General features: G+C 53.5%; 7 protein-coding genes across 7 annotated transcripts; 4 read left to right on the top strand and 3 right to left on the bottom strand.

The window, feature by feature from the left end:
• Positions 1–37: 37 nt before the first annotated feature.
• On the top strand, positions 38–1,463 carry BO95DRAFT_443690 (oxidoreductase, short chain dehydrogenase/reductase family). Its single transcript, XM_025586712.1, has 4 exons — positions 38–381; positions 443–738; positions 838–1,135; positions 1,209–1,463. Exons 1-4 carry the CDS (start codon positions 331–333, stop codon positions 1,296–1,298), a joined length of 735 nt encoding a protein of 244 aa, XP_025441487.1. The 5' UTR covers positions 38–330; the 3' UTR covers positions 1,299–1,463.
• A 346-nt stretch (positions 1,464–1,809) lies between these two features.
• BO95DRAFT_482838 (putative endo-1,3(4)-beta-glucanase) lies at positions 1,810–3,371 on the top strand (the record flags this gene model as incomplete). Its single annotated transcript, XM_025590264.1, has 1 exon — positions 1,810–3,371. The coding sequence occupies one exon, from the start codon at positions 1,810–1,812 to the stop codon at positions 3,130–3,132; it is 1,323 nt and encodes a 440-aa protein (XP_025441486.1). The 3' UTR covers positions 3,133–3,371.
• Positions 3,372–3,487: 116 nt separating this feature from the next.
• On the bottom strand, positions 3,488–8,600 carry BO95DRAFT_515145 (WD domain, G-beta repeat protein; the record flags this gene model as incomplete). Its single annotated transcript, XM_025591730.1, has 5 exons — positions 3,488–6,829; positions 6,884–7,659; positions 7,723–8,034; positions 8,090–8,213; positions 8,270–8,600. The coding sequence occupies 5 exons, from the start codon at positions 8,598–8,600 to the stop codon at positions 3,717–3,719; spliced, it is 4,656 nt and encodes a 1,551-aa protein (XP_025441485.1). The 3' UTR covers positions 3,488–3,716.
• A 2,137-nt stretch (positions 8,601–10,737) lies between these two features.
• Positions 10,738–11,211, bottom strand: BO95DRAFT_163548 (uncharacterized protein). The gene has a single exon (XM_025580746.1). The coding sequence runs from the start codon at positions 11,172–11,174 to the stop codon at positions 10,929–10,931; it is 246 nt and encodes an 81-aa protein (XP_025441484.1). The 5' UTR covers positions 11,175–11,211; the 3' UTR covers positions 10,738–10,928.
• Positions 11,212–11,415: 204 nt separating this feature from the next.
• On the top strand, positions 11,416–12,677 carry BO95DRAFT_443689 (rRNA-processing FCF1 family protein). The gene is made up of 4 exons (XM_025586711.1): positions 11,416–11,576; positions 11,637–11,863; positions 11,928–12,093; positions 12,155–12,677. The coding sequence occupies exons 1-4, from the start codon at positions 11,541–11,543 to the stop codon at positions 12,293–12,295; spliced, it is 570 nt and encodes a 189-aa protein (XP_025441483.1). The 5' UTR covers positions 11,416–11,540; the 3' UTR covers positions 12,296–12,677.
• A 168-nt stretch (positions 12,678–12,845) lies between these two features.
• Positions 12,846–14,455, top strand: BO95DRAFT_443687 (FAD-dependent oxidoreductase). The gene is made up of 3 exons (XM_025586710.1): positions 12,846–12,979; positions 13,085–13,692; positions 13,845–14,455. The coding sequence occupies exons 1-3, from the start codon at positions 12,939–12,941 to the stop codon at positions 14,282–14,284; spliced, it is 1,089 nt and encodes a 362-aa protein (XP_025441482.1). The 5' UTR covers positions 12,846–12,938; the 3' UTR covers positions 14,285–14,455.
• Positions 14,435–16,505, bottom strand: abr1 (multicopper oxidase abr1). Its single transcript, XM_025580745.1, has 4 exons — positions 16,499–16,505; positions 15,962–16,379; positions 14,815–15,904; positions 14,435–14,758 (listed from the first exon to the last, which is right to left on the bottom strand). Exons 2-4 carry the CDS (start codon positions 16,295–16,297, stop codon positions 14,586–14,588), a joined length of 1,599 nt encoding a protein of 532 aa, XP_025441481.1. The 5' UTR covers positions 16,298–16,379; positions 16,499–16,505; the 3' UTR covers positions 14,435–14,585.
• Positions 16,506–16,818: the final 313 nt, after the last annotated feature.

Genomic DNA, 16,818 nt, shown 5'->3' with positions numbered 1-16,818 from the left:
CCGAACAAGGCTTATGCTACGGTACAACTGCTACATACTCCCTGGCTAGCCTTCTGCACTTCTAGCAAGTGGCTGTGATACTGACAAAAGCTTCTCTGGCCGATTGCCAGATCTCGACAACCATGCTCGCAATGATGCGATTAGTGATCCGACCCAGTGATTTCTAATCTCGGCGTTTGCAACTCCCCGATACAAATGACGACATGAGGAGAATGCGGAGTATGCTTAGCGAAGTGAGAGTATATCTTCGACTCAGATCCAGACCTAGAATCTCTTCCTGTCCTCTCAATTTATCTTCGACTCAGTTATTGTCAAACCCAAACCCAAAAAATGGCCGCTGCTAAACCTTTCGCCATCGTCGCCGGCGTTGGCCCTGGAACGGTACGGTACCTCCCACACCTCTCCATACGGTTGCGATTTGCAGACTAACACAGATGAACAGGGCGCCTCCATTGCCCGCCGCTTCGCCAAAGCCTACTCCGTCGTCGTGCTCGCCCGCAACCCCGCCAACTACAAGTCCGTCGTCGACGAGATCAACTCCGCCGGCGGCCAAGCCACGGGCTTCAGCGTCGACCTCTCCGACACCCAGAACGTCAAGTCCACCTTCGAGCAGATCACGAAGCAGTTCACCGGCTCGCCGCTCGCCGCGGCCGTGTTCAACACCGGAGGTGGTCTCGTGCGCAAGCCGTTCCTCGAGCTGACGGCCGAGGAGTTCTCGTCCGGGTTCGAGTCGCAGGGGTAAGTAGTTAGACCATCTTCCTTTCCTCCCAACCCCAGACTCCAAGCTTAGAGCCGCACCTTTCTTTTTGTGGACGCGTGGGCTAACATCTCCCACAGCAAAGGAGCCTTCAACTTCGCCAAGGAGACCCTCCCGCTGCTCCTCCAGGCCACGAACCTTCAACACCCGCCGACCCTCATCTTCACGGGGGCGACGGCCAGCGTGAGGGGCTCGGCGAACTTCGCCACCTTCGCGGCGGGCAAGTTCGCCCTGCGCGCACTGGCGCAGTCGCTGGCCCGCGAGTTCGGGCCCAAGGGCGTGCACGTCTCGCATGTGATCGTCGATGGGGTGATTGACATCCCGCGCACGAAGGCGTGGACGTTCGAGCATGAGGATGCGAAGTTGGATCCTGAGGCGGTAAGTCATTATTCCCTCTTTGCGACCTGAAGATTCTGGGCCATCGATGGCTAATGTTGGATCGTTGGGACAGATCGCCGAGTCGTATTGGCACTTACATAGTCAGCCCCGCACGACTTTTGGGTTTGAGCTGGATCTTCGACCCTATGTTGAGAAGTGGTAGGACTGAGACTTTGCTTGTAAGGTAGAACGGAAGGTAGCTCGTTTGTCTGGGTAAATTGAAGTCCGCAAGGGTTGGCTCAGATGCCTAATCTTAGGACTTCATTAATGGTATAGTAGGGGGCAGTGTTCGGAGACAGCATGTTGATTAATCGAACCAATGGATCAAAACCTGACTGTTCATCTCTACGCACCACCAGCAAGCTGTGTAGGCTCTCTCTGCCAAGTTGTTAAATATAGAGAGAGAGGAGTCCGTAGTATAACGTCAGATCCGACATAAGTGAAGCCAGCACAAGCTGACTAATGCACCAAGCACAAAGAGCATAGCTGACCTCACCACCAAGCTATAGCTTCTCATCCATGACCACCGTTCTCCGCACCTCTCTCTCTCCAACATACTCACCTTCATCCGTATCTCCCCCCTCCACACAACTTTTCTTCTCCAAGTTCACCCAAACCTCACACACATCCCACCAGATTCAACCAAACATCACCTCCGCAGAAGCACCCGAAAAATGAGCGACCACAACCCCCCGGTCCCACCGGCGGGGACGGAACCCCAGCCTCAGCCCCAGCAATTCCCGCCGAACCGGCTGAGCCCGCCGCGGCTCCTGCGGCTCCCCAACGGCACGACGACCAAACAATACCTGGAGCACGCCTTCAAGCCGCTGCGCGTGGACGAGTCGCTGATCCGCAACCCGAACCCGTTCACCCTGTACATCGGCCTCTGGGGCCGGACGAACTACGTCGCCAAGACGGAGATGGGCGCCTACCGCCGCCTCGAGAACATGCGGCGGCACACGGGGCGGGCGCCCACGCAGCCTGAGATGGACGCGATGCTGGAGATGATGGCGCAGAGCGCCCGCCGCAGCTGTCTGGGGCTGCCGCTGGGCGCGCTTGCGGGCCTGGCGCACCAGGCCTACGTGCTGCGCTACTCGGCCGACTGGGAGGCCTACTTCGCGCCGCAGGTCCAGGAGACCCCCGCCGGGAAGAAGGTGCTGACGCTCGAGGGGTTCAAGCGCGGCTGGCAGATGATGGGCGACGCCGGGGCCATGGGCGGCGGGCGCCCCATGGCCGCGGCGCGGTTGTTCAAGGTCGCGGTCTGGACGCTCGTCGCGGATTTCGTGGCCAGTTCGTGGGCCACCTTCGGCGAGATCGCCATGTGGAGGGGCGATGCCCGGCTCGAGCGCGTCAGGGAGGAGATGGAGCGCTCCAAGCACGCCGTGCGCTTGAGTACTTCGCCTGGCGCGAGGGCGGTCTCCGGCGGCGATACCTCGGAGGAGGGTCAAAGGAGGCGCGAGACTTCGGCGGCTTATGCCCTGGTTGTCGCTGGGGAGCTGAGGGAGGGGCCGAGCGAGGTGGATGGTGCTGGTGCTGGTGATGATGGATCGCCCGTGGCCCACGGGATGGAGGAGGATTATGCTTTCAATAGCGGTGGTGGTGGCGATGAGCATGGTTCTAGGACGAACTCCTACAGTGAGGTTACACCACGCGCGAGGGCTTGGAATACGAGAACGCAGCAGCAGCAGCAGCAGCGGCAGACTCCCTCCTCCTCCGGTGGTGGTGACTTCTTCGACGACGACGATGATGCTAGTCCCGTTGCGGTGGAGCATCGCAGACCCGCGGGCGGAAGTGCGTGGGATCGGCTGCGGATGAACGCCGCGCGACCGCAGTCCAGGCCGCAGCAGACTGAATGGTCTCGGGCCGAGCGTGAGAGCGAGAGTGAGAGCCACAGTGAGCGCGAGAGGGCTCAGGCGGACTTCGACCGCATGCTCGATGCTGAACGGAACGCGGGGTCGGATTCGGGAAGGAGAAGTGGCAGATGGAGCAGTTGGTAGTTAGAGAAGGCTTGTGCTCCGAAATCATGAACTGTCTTCAAGCGCTTTTTATCCCTACGAGTCCTGGCTACCCTACCAGATGCATGTGTAACTTAAGTTTTCTTCTGTATGGATACGACCGAATCATTTCATCTCACCTTCAGATGCCATCACCTCTGTCTAGTCGCATTATTGTTTGACCTCCTTCAGAAGAAAGCGGCTGTGCTCACACGGCAATGTAAGCCACAGAGAGACTCGCGTCAATTGAAATTGCGGAAAAGGGACTGTTCTGAGATACGGGATAGTGGTTAGGAAATGTAGAGAAATAAGAAAAGTAATCGGAGTGATAAGACGAGTAAATTAGGATACACCACTCCGGTGACGTGATCAGACATAGCACATTCATCTTGGTTATCAGAGGCAACGATACATCAAAAATAATACATTCCCAGGAACGGGATGGCGGAAGGTTGTGCTGTATATTAGATGAGAATCACAGAACAAGAAGCAAAAGCAAAAGCAGAACAATCAATTCGTTAGTCATAAGGGTTCAACTACTGTGATCATCGAACCAAAGCATGAGCCAGGTGGCGGTATAGGTTGCTCTATAGTCGACCATCCATCACCTGCACGCTTTCATAAGGGATGTGGATCTCCGCAGACACCCAGGGCTCGCTGCCCTTATTATGCCCCACCCGTGTCAAGTTGCGGATTTTCGTGCTTAAGCTCTCATTCACGCTGCGGCCTCGTCGATGCTCAAAGGACATGCGGCGGCGTTCCAAGCCGGGACGGACATCAATGCTCAGTGCCGGGGCGGCGGTCATCGCGCGAGGGAGAAGCCGTCCAAAGTCTTCGTTATCGAACGCGATATCGATGGTGCCTGAGGACTGGCGTGGTGAGGCCAAAGGAGGAATTGGTGGCGGCGGAGGTGGCGGCGGATTCAAATGTTGAAGCTGCGGCAAAATGGGAGGGTTTTCGGCCTGCTGCACTAAAAGTCCATTCTCGATGGTCTCTTCGATGCTCACTGTGACAGGCGAACCGCCATAGCTATTTCCACTATTCTCTCGCTGATGACCCTTACCCCGTGACCGACTTGTCGAGCGGCTTCGGGGTAACCGTGGGTTGAATCGTGGATGCATTGGTAAGTCAGTGGGCACTAGGCCAGGTGGCTGACTTTCTGGGACCGGGACGGACATCGAACGGCCAATTCTCTCTGCATCTCCTAGATATCTTGCGTCGCTCAGAAGTATAGTACTATCGGGCACGGGGGGAACTGCTACAGTCTCCTCGTAACCGTTGTACTTGGGGTGACGCATAGCTCGAGGAGTCGCTGGCAAGCCATAGGGCACGTTCGACTTAGATGAGGCCGACTCGGAACTGCTTGGACCCTCCGGCGACCCTTTACTAGCAGTAGTCCTGTGTCGACCTGGAGTGTGAGGTGTGAATGACGATGACACTGAGAATGGTGGGCAGTCCGGAGCAGTGCGGGCGGATTGTAATTCTCCGGGAAATGGAATGTTCGGCGCAGATGGATTGCGTGCCAGTGACAGCCGACGTGCCTCAAGTTCAGCAGCTGCAAGTTGCTTTCTCCTCTGCTCTACGAGAGCAGCTTGACTGTGAGCCATCGGAGGCGCCTCGCGTGCTAAATGGGCCACAAAATCCTTGATCTGTTGACTGCTAACATCAGCGTACATGCCGTCATTAAACTTCCCGTCCTGTAGCATCACAACAGGGCCTTGATCTGTATTAAGAGTGACATCCATCTCAGAATGGCTGCGAGAGTCTGCTCTCGGACGTCTTGCTTCGTCTCCTTTCATCCCTGTGTTCTTGTCCGGACGCCGGCTGCCGCTTCGCTGGCGAGTCCGCAAACGCTCCCTATCACTCGCCACGAGTCTCATACTTTCATCTGGAGTCATTGTAGGAAGTGGAAGCGGCGACGAAGGAGATCTCATGCTTGATCCTTGGCGGTCCATGCTACGTCCACGCTGCGAGTGTTCCGTGTTGATACGGCTGGCGGTATTGCGGCTTGCTGAACGATTTTGGCGGCGTTCGGAAGAATTACGAGAGCGTGGCTTCCGCACTCTGCTAGCACTGCGCGTTCGAGACGATGCTTTGTTCGCGGCGTTCGCATTGATCCGTGCCAACTCTTCAGGTGACATTGGAACTGGAGAAGATGGCGAACGCTTGGCAGGTTGTATGTACCTTTTTTCGTGTCGCCCACGGGTCTCTTGAGATTCGTTCCTGGACTGGTACCTCCGACTGGAAGCTTGGCTCACCGCATCATCCGTATTTCTTCGTCCGCGCCCAGGAGTATTCACAGTTGGAGTCTGATACTTATGCGAATGATAGCTCGCTTCACCCAAACTACTGATATACTGATCAATACTCCGACTGCTCACGCTCGGGCTTCTGGCGGAGCTAAAGCTGTTCAATGTCGATGCTGGACTTCTAAAATTGGCCACCGGATTCGGTTGTTCTTGTACATCAGCCTGAGAGGAGCTGCCCAGATGGAGCTGCAAGCCCTCTGGCTTCCGTTCTCGGGTACTTGCCCTACTGTCAGAGCGCTCCTTCAGCGCCTCGAAGACACCGGCAGCTGGAGAAGGAAGGCCTTTAATTCCTGCGAATTGGTCAGTTGCTGCCTGAACAGCAGTTTGAGGGCTGGGTTTGTATTCTTCCGGATCGTATCGGGCAGATGACAGTAAGCCGAGACCGTCGCCATCTTCGTCGTCTTGTTGTTCCTGTGCTTGAATCTCCTCGTTCTCCGAAGCCGAACCATAGTCCATAGCAAGCTTATTGTTATACATGGCTGAGGTGAAAGTCGGTGGATGAACGTCAATCGGCGTTTCCCCTATGGAAGGAAGGCGGCGCCTGTTAAACGCAGGGGTGTTTGTCCGTCCGTTCATTGCATTGTTCAAGCTCTGAATATTATTGAGCTTGTAAGAGCCAAAGCCACCTGGCGATAGAGCCGATTCCACCACGGCCGACTCCGCTATAGGCGTGACTCCAGGAGCATTTGTTGGCGTTCGGTCATCTGACTTCAGCCCGGGGAAGTTGTATTTGTGGTTCGGTTGCGAGTCAAATGATGTGATCAGCTTGAGAGCTGGCGCTTTCAGAGCTTGCCTGGTATTGGTAGCTGCAGGTCTCGCTTGCGAGCCTGGGACCATCAGATTGGATGGGTTGTTCGCATATGGTGGCTCGGGTGACTTCATCTGCGGTCTCTGGGTTATCACCTCGGTGAACGACGCCGCCTGTTGAGCCGCAGGAGAGGTCCATGGTTCCGATGGTTCAACACCAGTACACATGAAACACCGAATTGCCAGCTGCTGTTGTGAATGAGATACCACGTGTTCACCCCATCGACGGACAAGATATGACTGGCGTTGCCAGTCCGTGGGCATGGCCAGACATGTCATAAGTATTGCTTCCAGATAGTAATTTTGAGAAACGTAGACCTCAATTGCGTCGTTCCGATCTCCCAGTCCTAACAATATGGTGGCCGCTGTGTGAATATCGCCGATCTCCAGCAGCTTCTGGACGAAGGCTTGCCCGAATTTATTGGATTGGGACTCTCCGGACATCTGGCTGAAAGCGAGAAGCATCCAGTCGGTAATTGTCGCAGGCCCGGAGCCGATCATCGAAACCATGTGGTCAGTGTCGGACTCCCCAAGCCATTGAGCTAACAGAACGGCATTATGGCTCGTTGGAGGGTGATGGCTAACTATTGGAAATGTCAGTTAACTCACGGCAATACTCAAAAATCTCCTGAACCTACGTTCGTCTCGAATCAATCCTTCAATGTCACCGTCAAAGCCAAAAACAACGCTCAACATCTGTTGGCGTAGATCATCTGGAGTCAGGCGAGATTCATCAAGTGGCTGGTGATGTCCGTAGGGCACATCATTCAGACGTGCGCGCGTAAAGGGGAACAGATCGCTGGGTCTATCTGCAGGGCTGAGTTGGACCTCATTTCTCAGACGCGAGCCTCCAGCACGAGAGCTTTTAACTGAGGACATTGAAACAGACGATGCGTAAGCGTATGAAGCTCCAGACGCCTGGGGGGTATCTCTTCCGGATGCAGATGTCAATGAAAATGACGTCCCGCTTACTCCTGACCTGCTCTGTGGCGAGAATGTGCCCATTCTATATTTCCCCGAAGATGCCTTGGAACTGACCGAATTCGCATGGCTGCGAGAAGAAACCGGACTGCTCAATTCCGCACGTTGCTGCCGAACAGTCTCAATCCCGTTCATGTCGAAGGGAGTTCTCCTCGAATTGTATGTGTTTGCAGATTCTTTTATCGTAGGTGGATCTTCAAGAGTCCGTAGCTTCGCTTGCTCTTGGGGTAAGGACATGACATTGGCCGGGAGATGTTGTACGTTGGCCACCATTGCTGGTGCTTCGACATCGTACTGCTGGACAGTGAATTGCGGCCCTAGTGTGAAAAGTGTCGCCGTTGGCCCGTAGTTTGCAAACCCGCGAGGGTTGTCGATCGTAGGGACTGGCTCGTATGTGACATGTTTCGTCCTGACATCCCATGCCCATGTCTCTCTGTTATTTGGGCCATTAGCTACCGAGTGTTTGCCAGATGCAGGCCAGATGAGGTAGACCTACCCATCAAGATATTGTACAATTCTTCCGTTCTTTGACCAAGCCATCCATTTTGGCTCTGATGGTGGTGAGCCATCTGACCGCTTCAACACCCTGATGACTCGAGGAGGTTCTTTTCCTGGCGGCTTGGCAACGCTCCACACCCTCAAATCACCATTTGCCGATAGTGTCGCTAGCATATCAGATTTCTGCTTGGAGGAGGAGGCATGCCAGGCCAAGGAGAGTATGGATGACGGTCCTCGGGAGGTGGCCATAGTATGTAAAATTGTGAACGTCGGGTGGAGGGTAGCGATCATTATAGAGCCATTCTGGTAACTAAAAGAAGGTCTGTCAGCCTTGAATACGGACAGATACTTGGTTTGATGGATACCCTATTGCGTATGTTCGACAGTCTGTGGCCGGTGCAAGAGCGGTTATAGGATCGAAGATGGTGCGACAGGAGATGTGCTCCGAGGTAGACGGTTCAAAAATGATAACATCTCCCTTTTCGTTTCCTTGAAACGGTGTCAGTCGCCTCGTTTCCAATCCGCATGAGAAGTCGTATACCTACCGAAAGCGACGTTCCCATTTCGCATCCAGGTGGCAACTTTGAGTTGTTCGAACGATGCAAACCTTGCAATCACTGTCCCTGTAAAAATATCCCAAACAATTGCAGTTTTACCGACATCATAACTGAGCACTAGTCTCCCAGCACCACGCTCACTGACATTGTCAACCGAAATGAACTCAACATCCTCTTGGTGGTTTTCAAAGCGTCTCTCGAGTGCCAAGGTATCATGGTGAAGACAGGAAATCACGGAGCCTTGGGCGTATAGGAAAAGCGACGCCGTTGATGCACATGGTTCAAACCGAGAAGTCGATGCTTGCGGTGGCGGGATCATGGTCGGCGCTGGTGGTTTCATTGCCGAGGGTCTCGAGTCTGTAGTCATTCCGGTATTCCATGACAAGTCGACCATTTCCGAAGAGCACACTTGTGAGTCAAGCTTGTCCTTCCGAATGTGGCTTCCTACCCTTCGGCTCGGCCAGTTCTCGTGCGTAGTGCAACGGAGGGGGGGGGGCAACAGCAGTCGTTTCTCGAAAGATGATGTTCGCGATCTGACGCAGAGTAGGCCCGGCAGTGAGCGCACAAGAGCAAACTAGGTGATTGACACTCAGATTACCATGCTTTTGAATGCTGATACTTTTGTTCTGCGACTCAGTATGCAGTATGGATTGGGTGTTGGCCTGGCCCACAAGAACGGCTTTCGCACGCCTCCGAGTGATTAGCGGAATAGAAACACAGAACTAGTGCCGATGAATAAGGATATAAAGAAATGGCTGGGAAAAACCACAAAAGAATTTTCAGAACAAGGCCGTGGACAAAGGTATGGAGAATAATCAAGAGGTGGGGGAGGATTAGAGATTCTTGAAGCCCTGGAAATGATCAAATTGAACCTGGTAAGATATGCGGACGCACAACAACGCAGACAATAGCACAGAACGATGCAGTGAGAAAGACTAAGCAGGCTACCACGTTTGGAACATACACTATGCACGAGGTATGAAAGAGGCTTTGTGACAAGTCGACAGGGGCTGAAGTTTTGTTTAAAAAAAGACGTTCCCTGTCCAGGAGAATCCGGGGTTTACAACGGAGAAGTCCAAGAGATAGTTGAAAAAGCACAAATTGTACACCTCGTTTTGTAAATTATTAATCTCGGATGGCGCCAGCCTCTATCTCCGCGCCGTGTGTATCTAGACGTGCCTATAGGGTCTGAGACGTCGCAGAGGTAACGGCCACAGTCGATCAAAATATCGAGACTTCAAGCAATGGGATTAGCGCCAAGGGGAGTTGACGGCGCTTCCGAGGACCGGGATGTCACCAGCATGAGAGAGGGGGGGATTATTCTGGGACATAATTAGCGGACGATGGTCACGAAGACCCATCGAGCGGCATTAAAAGCTGTCGGTGGCCCTCGCATGGCACATCAACTAGCATGCAGCAACGGCACAAGAAAAGCATGGGACAGCCAGTCGACCTAGCAGAGTCCGATCGCTGTCCTAGTGAGATTCCATTCGATACTATCGGTAAGTTCTCGGTGGAGCAGCAGGATAGCCAGTTACGGTGATATCTGGGGACCTGATCTAACCATCAAGATGAGGCGCAGTTTCTGGAGAGGGAGGAGAGAGAGTTTGGGACTATCGGAATCAAGTTAAGTCCGCAGGTCCAATTGTTGCACGGAAATGGGGAGTGAGTGTAAGACTCTCGTCCTAACTAGGCAAACTGAGCGGGAGTGAGATAGAGCATGCCAGTCAACGGTGAGTTCTGCATGGCTCGCGGCGGCTGTCAGGGACCTTGACGGGCGGATCAATCTCGGGGGAGCCCCGCGTGATTGGTCCGCCCGGTGCAGAAGGCGTTTCTTCAAGCCTAAGCTGCTGCAGGCCTCATCACTCCCACACACCAATCACCCGCCCTGAAAGCTCCGTTGTCGCTGGTCAGTAAGTAGGGCGGCGCGTAAAAGGCCATCCTGGCACCTGAATGGTTGCTCGTTGCAGCAAAGCCCAGCAACTCTGTGTCAATTGTAGAATGTTGCTCCCGAGGAAAGGGTCATTGCCAGCATCAGGCGATGTGCTGGTGGTTATCGAATCACGTTCTACCCATGACAATGTACACGTTACCTGAGGAGACCAAGGTTAGACCTAGAAACGCTAGGACTCAAGTACAGACTTTCCTGGCAAGACAAGGTCTGTGCTTCGAAGGTTTGGGGGATTTATTTGGACGAATCCAGCGATAATGAGATATTTGCATACGGCCAATGAACTCCATGTCGGGCTTGATCCCGACCAACATGCATGGTTGGTCACTTGCAATGTTAAGGCAGACCGAGCCGTGTATGCCTATCACCGGAGCGAACTGCGACTGTAACACGGGAAAAAAACCGTCCTCGACATTGCCGGTGACTATGGCATCGCACGGTGGTATAGAAATTGAACGTCACTGTGATTGTGCCACCTCAACATCACCTTCAAGCGATCTCGAGCGATATGACATGGAACTAGGACGATGACGTACGGCGTGGACGAGTCTTCCATAGTGGGACATTGGTAGTGGCGGGAGAAATGTGATGTGACTAGCAGTGTGACTAGTGTCGTGACTGGCTTTCTTAGCGTCTGTGAGAAATCCCCAATGATTGCGGGGTTGGATGAGGCGCTCGGTCCACTGTCTTAGATGTTTAAAGAGGCGGTATAGCTGCCATCGAGAGTGTGTACTCCGGAGCAGAAGCTGACTTTCTATAGGCGGAAAAGTGAGTATTGTTTATATCGAGGTATGCTGAACTAGAAGCGGATGCTGCAGCCTGTATGACTTGACCATGGAGCGGCACGAAAGAATTGGCTAGATAGTGACGGGATGTAGATACAGCCTGGGACTGGACTGAAGAGGTCAATGCAGCCAGTTGATTGATTAAGAAATGGTCCATGACTTGACGAGTCGATACTCAGTACCGTGCATTCAGGTAAACGGGCAGTTACGGAGTACTATTCTAGCTACGTATTCTCGGCCGGGCCTAAGCGGGGCGCGATAAGGCGGAGGGTGAGCACACACGCTAATCTATTCCTGAGGATCACATGACCCTGCATAATTCTGCCGGTGCTTTCCTCCGCGGCGAAAAATCGGCCCGTGATATGAATTTCCGCCATCTCCAAAATCTTTTGGCCTCTACCAAATCATCTTAAGGAATAATTAAGTTTCAAGGAACAGTACGATATAGCCTGTTCTTTTCTTCGATCGATTCCAGAAATCTGGCTCTACCACTACCACATCTCTCACTAAAGGAAACATCACAATGGGTGTGCAAAAGAAGACTCGCAAGTTTGCGCAGGTCGGTCCGCGCCCGGAGTCCCCGAAGAGAGTTCAATTTTGACCTCCCATTGCCAAACAGATGAAGCGCACCATCAAAGCCCGCGATGAGCGCCTGAAACCCGATAACAAGAAGCAGGAGACGCCCAAGGAGAACGAGCTGACCCGTCACATCCCCGTCGCGCCCTCGAACATGTTCTTCGCCGCCAACACTGCTCTCGGCCCTCCCTACCACGTTCTCGTCGATACCAACTTCGTCTCGCACGCCATCCGGGCGAAGCAAGATCTCCTTACCTCTATGATGGATCTGTGAGTTTGTGTGAATCTCAGTTGGTGGCAATAGGGATGATGCTAATACTTGTGGAACACAAAGGTTATATGCGAAATGTATCCCGACATTTTCGGATTGCACGATTGCCGAATTGGAGAAACTGGGGGAAAAGTACCGGTTGGCGCTCCGGACTGCCAAAGATCCCAGATGGGCTAGGGTGAAGTGCTCCCACAAGGGCACGTATGCAGATGACTGTATCGTGGATCGGGTGAGTGGAGACTTTTTTTTGTGGCAGTGTGTCATAGCGCGCTAAGTGTCGCCGACTCTAGGTGTCGAAACATCGCATTTACATCGTCGCGACCAACGATAAGGATCTGTGTCGTCGCTTGCGCAAGATCCCGGGTGTGCCGATCATGAAGGTCGCAAGAGGGAAGTTCACGATCGAGAAGCTGCCCGACTCTTTGGACTAGATGCGCCGACCCATTCTGGAAGGGTCCGATTTGGACGACAGATATCATTTCTTCTTGATACCACTTCATCGCACGATACTGCACGACTACACGACTCGAGTACGGATCTTCACACCGACCGTGCCCAGGGCACTTCCTCGTCTAACGAGATGGCACCTTGTCTGGCAGACCAGGTTGGCCACCACTCGACTCCATGCATGAATTCAGTCTGCAGGATACAACGAGACACGCCATACGAAGCTTGCGAGTCACGTCACACAACCATAACGATACCCGAGGGATGATATTTTGTGGGGCATGCATGGTAGATAATTGAGGGTGGCTTGATAGCCTTGTCAAACCAGAACCTAAATAGAAGATCAGAGCACAATGAAGCTTCGACGCATATACCGGCAGATACCAGCCATTGGCAACCTCGGTCGTAGTATGCATAGCTCGTATCATGAGTCACCAGGCTCGTTTCATAAGCAGCCAGCTCCAGCATGCGGGGAAACAGCAGCCTTATCTATACCGATAACCCCGCTCGACTCCAGTCCATCAACAACCACCGCTACAACAGCCACCATCTTGAACCTCAAAACCACCCACCCCCAAGCACACAAATTCCCAAAAGACCCCTTTCCCAGCGCCGCCAAAAAACACAATGACCACCCCCCCAGAACCCGAAACAATCGTCATAATCGGGTACGTCCCCATCCCCTCAGCTCCTTCCCCTCATCCCATCCCTCCCACACCCAAACTCACCAACCAACCAACCCACTAACCCCAAACGAATGATCCCACCATCAGAGCCGGCGTCCTAGGCCTCAGCACAGCCCTCTACCTCCAATCCCAATCCCACACGGACACAAAAATCCTCCTCCTCGCCCGCGACCTCCCGCACACCACCTCCCTAAACTACACCTCCCCCTGGGCGGGCGCCCACTACCGGCCCGTCCCCGGCACCACCCCGCAGCACCACCGCGAAGCCCTCCAGGCCCGCCGCACCTACACCCACCTCAAGGCCTTGGCCGCCGCGCAACCGGGCGCGGGCGTCGCGCGCTGCCCCGCGGTGGAGCACCTCGAGCAGCCGCCGCCCGAGTACCTCGATCCAGAGAGTGTACAAGCTGCGTATGCCCACGTGGATGGGTTTCGGCGCTTGCCGGGGCACGAACTGCCGGCGGGGGTGCGGTGGGGGGCCGAGTATGAGACCGTCGTCGTGAATTCGCCGGTGTATTGTCAGTGGATGCTGAGGGAGTTTGTGCTGCGCGGGGGAGAAGTGAGGGAGTACACGGTGGGGGATGTGCGGGAGGCGTTTTTTGTTGGGGCAGAAAGGAAAAGGAAAAGGAGGGTGAGGACGGTGGTGAATTGTTCCGGGTTGGGGTTGGGGGGCGATGAGAGGGCTTTTATTATTCGAGGTAAGAGGGATTCAACTACCTACCTGTGGGATGCCTTCCTGCTCGGCTTTTGTGGGGGTTGTGGTGGTGATGGTGGTGGTGGTGGTGGTGGTGGTGGTGGAAGCTCTACTTGGATCTATCTATGCTGCTGACACTCCCCCCCAAATGTCTAGGACAAACCTGTTTAGTTCGGAACCCATGCGCCGTGACCATGACCCGCCAGAATAGTGATGGGTCGTGGTCTTTCTGTATCCCCCGGCCGCTGGGAGGCGGCACGATCATCGGGGGCACCAAGCAGCCGCATGACTGGGATCCGTACCCGTCACCGGAGACGCGAGCCCGAATTCTGGCGAATGCGGCCAAGTGGTTCCCTTTTGCGGAGGGGAGTGAGGGGAAGTTTGATGTCATTCAAGATATTGTGGGGCGGCGGCCAGCCAGAGAAGGTGGCATGCGGATTGAGGTCGAACGGCTGGAGGCCGGCGATGGTCAGCGCACCGTTGTTCATGCGTATGGGGCTGGTGGACGCGGCTTTGAGATCTCCTGGGGTGTAGCTGAGGATGTGTTTAAGCTCATGGCGGAGCATGGTCTGGTCCAGCAGAAGGCCCTGCTGTAGGTTACGGATTGAAACCGTGGCATAAGCACTTATGATCGCGACAACAGTAAGCCCTGAAATTTGTGGCTTGAAATTTGTGTACATTATAATTAAAACTCCCTTCTCCATCAAACTGTTTTGTATTGACAAATAAGCTCGAAGAACAGTTCCGCATGTGAGAGAAAGGAAAAAGACATAAGCTGCCAAAGAACGCCCTCGTCCTCTATGAAGAAAACCAGTATGCCAGAACATTAGTTCCAGTATAAGAAACTTCCAGGCGGTCGCTGAAGCACCTCACCACTTAATAGCAGTAATCGACCCTTTAGAAACCTGGAAGAGGTGGCAGAGGCGCGAAAAGACTGGGCTTGCCACTGCAGATGTCTCTATGATCAGCTGGCATAGACAGGTTCTGCAAGTGGTCCGGTGCTTCAATGATCACGGCCATGAGACGTGTTTCAACATGGAATTCGATATGGCAATGGAACATCCAGATACGTAAAGGCTGCCCAAGTTAGCTTATGGGAAAGAATGCGCGATGGCTGGGTACTTATCTGGATTCATCGCCTTGAAACGAAGGACAGCATGGCCCTTGGGCTCGACCATAAGAGTGTCTCGTCGCGATGGAACTGCCGAGATATTGCCATAGCCGTTGAACGCACCACCGTTCGGGTATGTACGTTGAAGGATCTGGAAATCATGTCCATGTAAATGCCAAGGGTGCAGGTTGTTGTGGTTGTTGTTGATTACAAGCTCCACGATGTCACCATACTCGACCACATATTGGTTGATGGAACCATATATCGATGGGTCCAAAGACTCTTCACTGCCGGCAGACAAGGCTGTATACAGGGTAGGCTCCTTGGGGGTTTCGTATGTGTTGCCGTTGATAGTGTAAGTGGGAACACCGTCCACCTGGGCATAGTTGAAGTCCAAAACGATTTGTCGGGAAACTGGCTCAAGCAGCGGAAGGCCATCTATCGGTGTGAGCGTTACGTCATCCAAGAACTCCAGACTTGCGTTATGAATCTGAATATCTGGGGATGGTAAGAAGGGCGCATCTTCGTTGTACATCAACCATGCAGTGCCGTTGGCATTGTATCCTTCAGGCATCTCGCGGTTCTCTCGGATAAACATCTCGTCGATATCAAGGCCGTCCCAGATTGCGTAGTTCCTACTTGTATCGTTCTTTGTTGTTAGAAGTAGGTCGAGGCGCTGCCCAACAGTCATTCGAAGATATTGAGGCGTCGCGAGTTTCGGTTCCACGAGTATTCCATCGGCTCGGACGACAGTCAGATCGTGGTCCTCAACAATGAACGCATGTCCGGCCCAGTTCCCCATGCAGACAACGTGGATGAGATAGGTCTTGTTGGGCTTAACCGGAATCTTGGTCCCGACTGCATCATTGAACAGGACCGCATCTGGCAACGGCTCTAGTCCAGCCGGCCCGTCCGTCGGATAGACGTAATCTTCCGTGAGCTGAGGCATTTGTCTGTTGTACCAATCCGAAAGTGTAACAGTGATCTCCTCGTCGTAATGGAAAGGTAATGGCGCCGTGTCGTGAACAACAATCGGTCCTCGGATTCCATCGGGATACTGGCCTTCTTGGTGGGAGTGATACCAATACGTTCCGGTTTGATTGACCTGTTTCGTGTGTCAGTAACGCCACCAGAATCACCAAGTTAGAGTAGAGCTCATTACCGGAATAACGTATCGCATGCGCTGCTGTGGTTTGATCGGGCATTGAGTTATGTCAGGCACACCGTCCATGAAGGTATTGTAGTTCTGATGAAATCCATGCCAATGGATTCCGGTGGATTGGTTTCCGAGGGCGTTGTAGACATCTACCACCAAGTTGTCCCCAATGTGGACGTCAATCTGTGGACACGGCCATTGACCGTTGATTCCGATGATGGGTCGCTCAACACCATTTGGTGCTGCGTTGACCCATGTGATATTCCAGTCGAGATACACGTTCTTGCCGAATGCTTCTTGTACGAGCCCCGTCAGGCCCAGAAGCAAGAAGGTTCGGAGCATGGCCACTACCGTGAGTTTATCATCCACGAAGAATGAGGTTGATGAGCGAGGAGTGCTGAGTATATACGATTAAAACTTGAAACTGGAAAATGAAGGACGAAAATTAGCTAGGATAGAAAATCATTCGAGGACGTAAGTGTATGCATATCAATACGCACACTGACCCGTCTCGGCTCGGTGTCCATCCAAACAAACACGTACCTGAATAGACCGTGATTGAAAATCGAAAAGTCGAGCCAAGCACAAACGAGGCACTCCTACCTAGCACTCGGAGATTCTTGTAAAACACCGTAGAATGCTAACATGCAACTTTCGTTTCTGCAAGGGGCAAGGTTAGGGACCATCCACCACCACAGCTCCAGCCAGCCAAGGAAATTGGCCCCCCATGTAGATTCCTTCCTATTTCACCCTTGCAAAGAATTTCCGAGTCATGGTTGCGTAGAGCATTGGTGGATTTGACTTTTCTCATACACCGAATGATTGATGCCTAGTGGCGGACAGGCCGAGTATGAAGGAGTCGA

This window comes from Aspergillus brunneoviolaceus, assembly GCF_003184695.1.
Source record: "Aspergillus brunneoviolaceus CBS 621.78 unplaced genomic scaffold BO95scaffold_40, whole genome shotgun sequence".
Taxonomy (NCBI): Eukaryota; Fungi; Ascomycota; class Eurotiomycetes; order Eurotiales; family Aspergillaceae; genus Aspergillus; species Aspergillus brunneoviolaceus.
This window is presented reverse-complemented; position numbering and strand designations above follow the sequence as displayed.

Excerpts from the sequence above, each read along its gene's own strand:
- BO95DRAFT_443690 (XM_025586712.1), top strand. The coding sequence starts at position 331 with ATGGCCGCTGCTAAACCTTTCGCCATCGTCGCCGGCGTTGGCCCTGGA. Across the intron at positions 382-442 it reads CCGGCGTTGGCCCTGGAACG|GGCGCCTCCATTGCCCGCCG; the intron begins GTACGGTACCTC and ends ACAGATGAACAG. Across the intron at positions 1,136-1,208 it reads CGAAGTTGGATCCTGAGGCG|ATCGCCGAGTCGTATTGGCA; the intron begins GTAAGTCATTAT and ends TCGTTGGGACAG.
- BO95DRAFT_163548 (XM_025580746.1), bottom strand. The coding sequence starts at position 11,174 with ATGGACCATTTCTTAATCAATCAACTGGCTGCATTGACCTCTTCAGTC.
- BO95DRAFT_443689 (XM_025586711.1), top strand. The coding sequence starts at position 11,541 with ATGGGTGTGCAAAAGAAGACTCGCAAGTTTGCGCAG. Across the intron at positions 11,577-11,636 it reads AGACTCGCAAGTTTGCGCAG|ATGAAGCGCACCATCAAAGC; the intron begins GTCGGTCCGCGC and ends ATTGCCAAACAG. Across the intron at positions 12,094-12,154 it reads ATGACTGTATCGTGGATCGG|GTGTCGAAACATCGCATTTA; the intron begins GTGAGTGGAGAC and ends CGCCGACTCTAG.
- BO95DRAFT_443687 (XM_025586710.1), top strand. The coding sequence starts at position 12,939 with ATGACCACCCCCCCAGAACCCGAAACAATCGTCATAATCGG. Across the intron at positions 12,980-13,084 it reads GAAACAATCGTCATAATCGG|AGCCGGCGTCCTAGGCCTCA; the intron begins GTACGTCCCCAT and ends TCCCACCATCAG. Across the intron at positions 13,693-13,844 it reads GAGGGCTTTTATTATTCGAG|GACAAACCTGTTTAGTTCGG; the intron begins GTAAGAGGGATT and ends CCAAATGTCTAG.
- abr1 (XM_025580745.1), bottom strand. The coding sequence starts at position 16,297 with ATGCTCCGAACCTTCTTGCTTCTGGGCCTGACGGGGCTCGTACAAGAA. Across the intron at positions 15,905-15,961 it reads GCATGCGATACGTTATTCCG|GTCAATCAAACCGGAACGTA; the intron begins GTAATGAGCTCT and ends CACACGAAACAG. Across the intron at positions 14,759-14,814 it reads TTTCAAGGCGATGAATCCAG|GTATCTGGATGTTCCATTGC; the intron begins ATAAGTACCCAG and ends GGCAGCCTTTAC.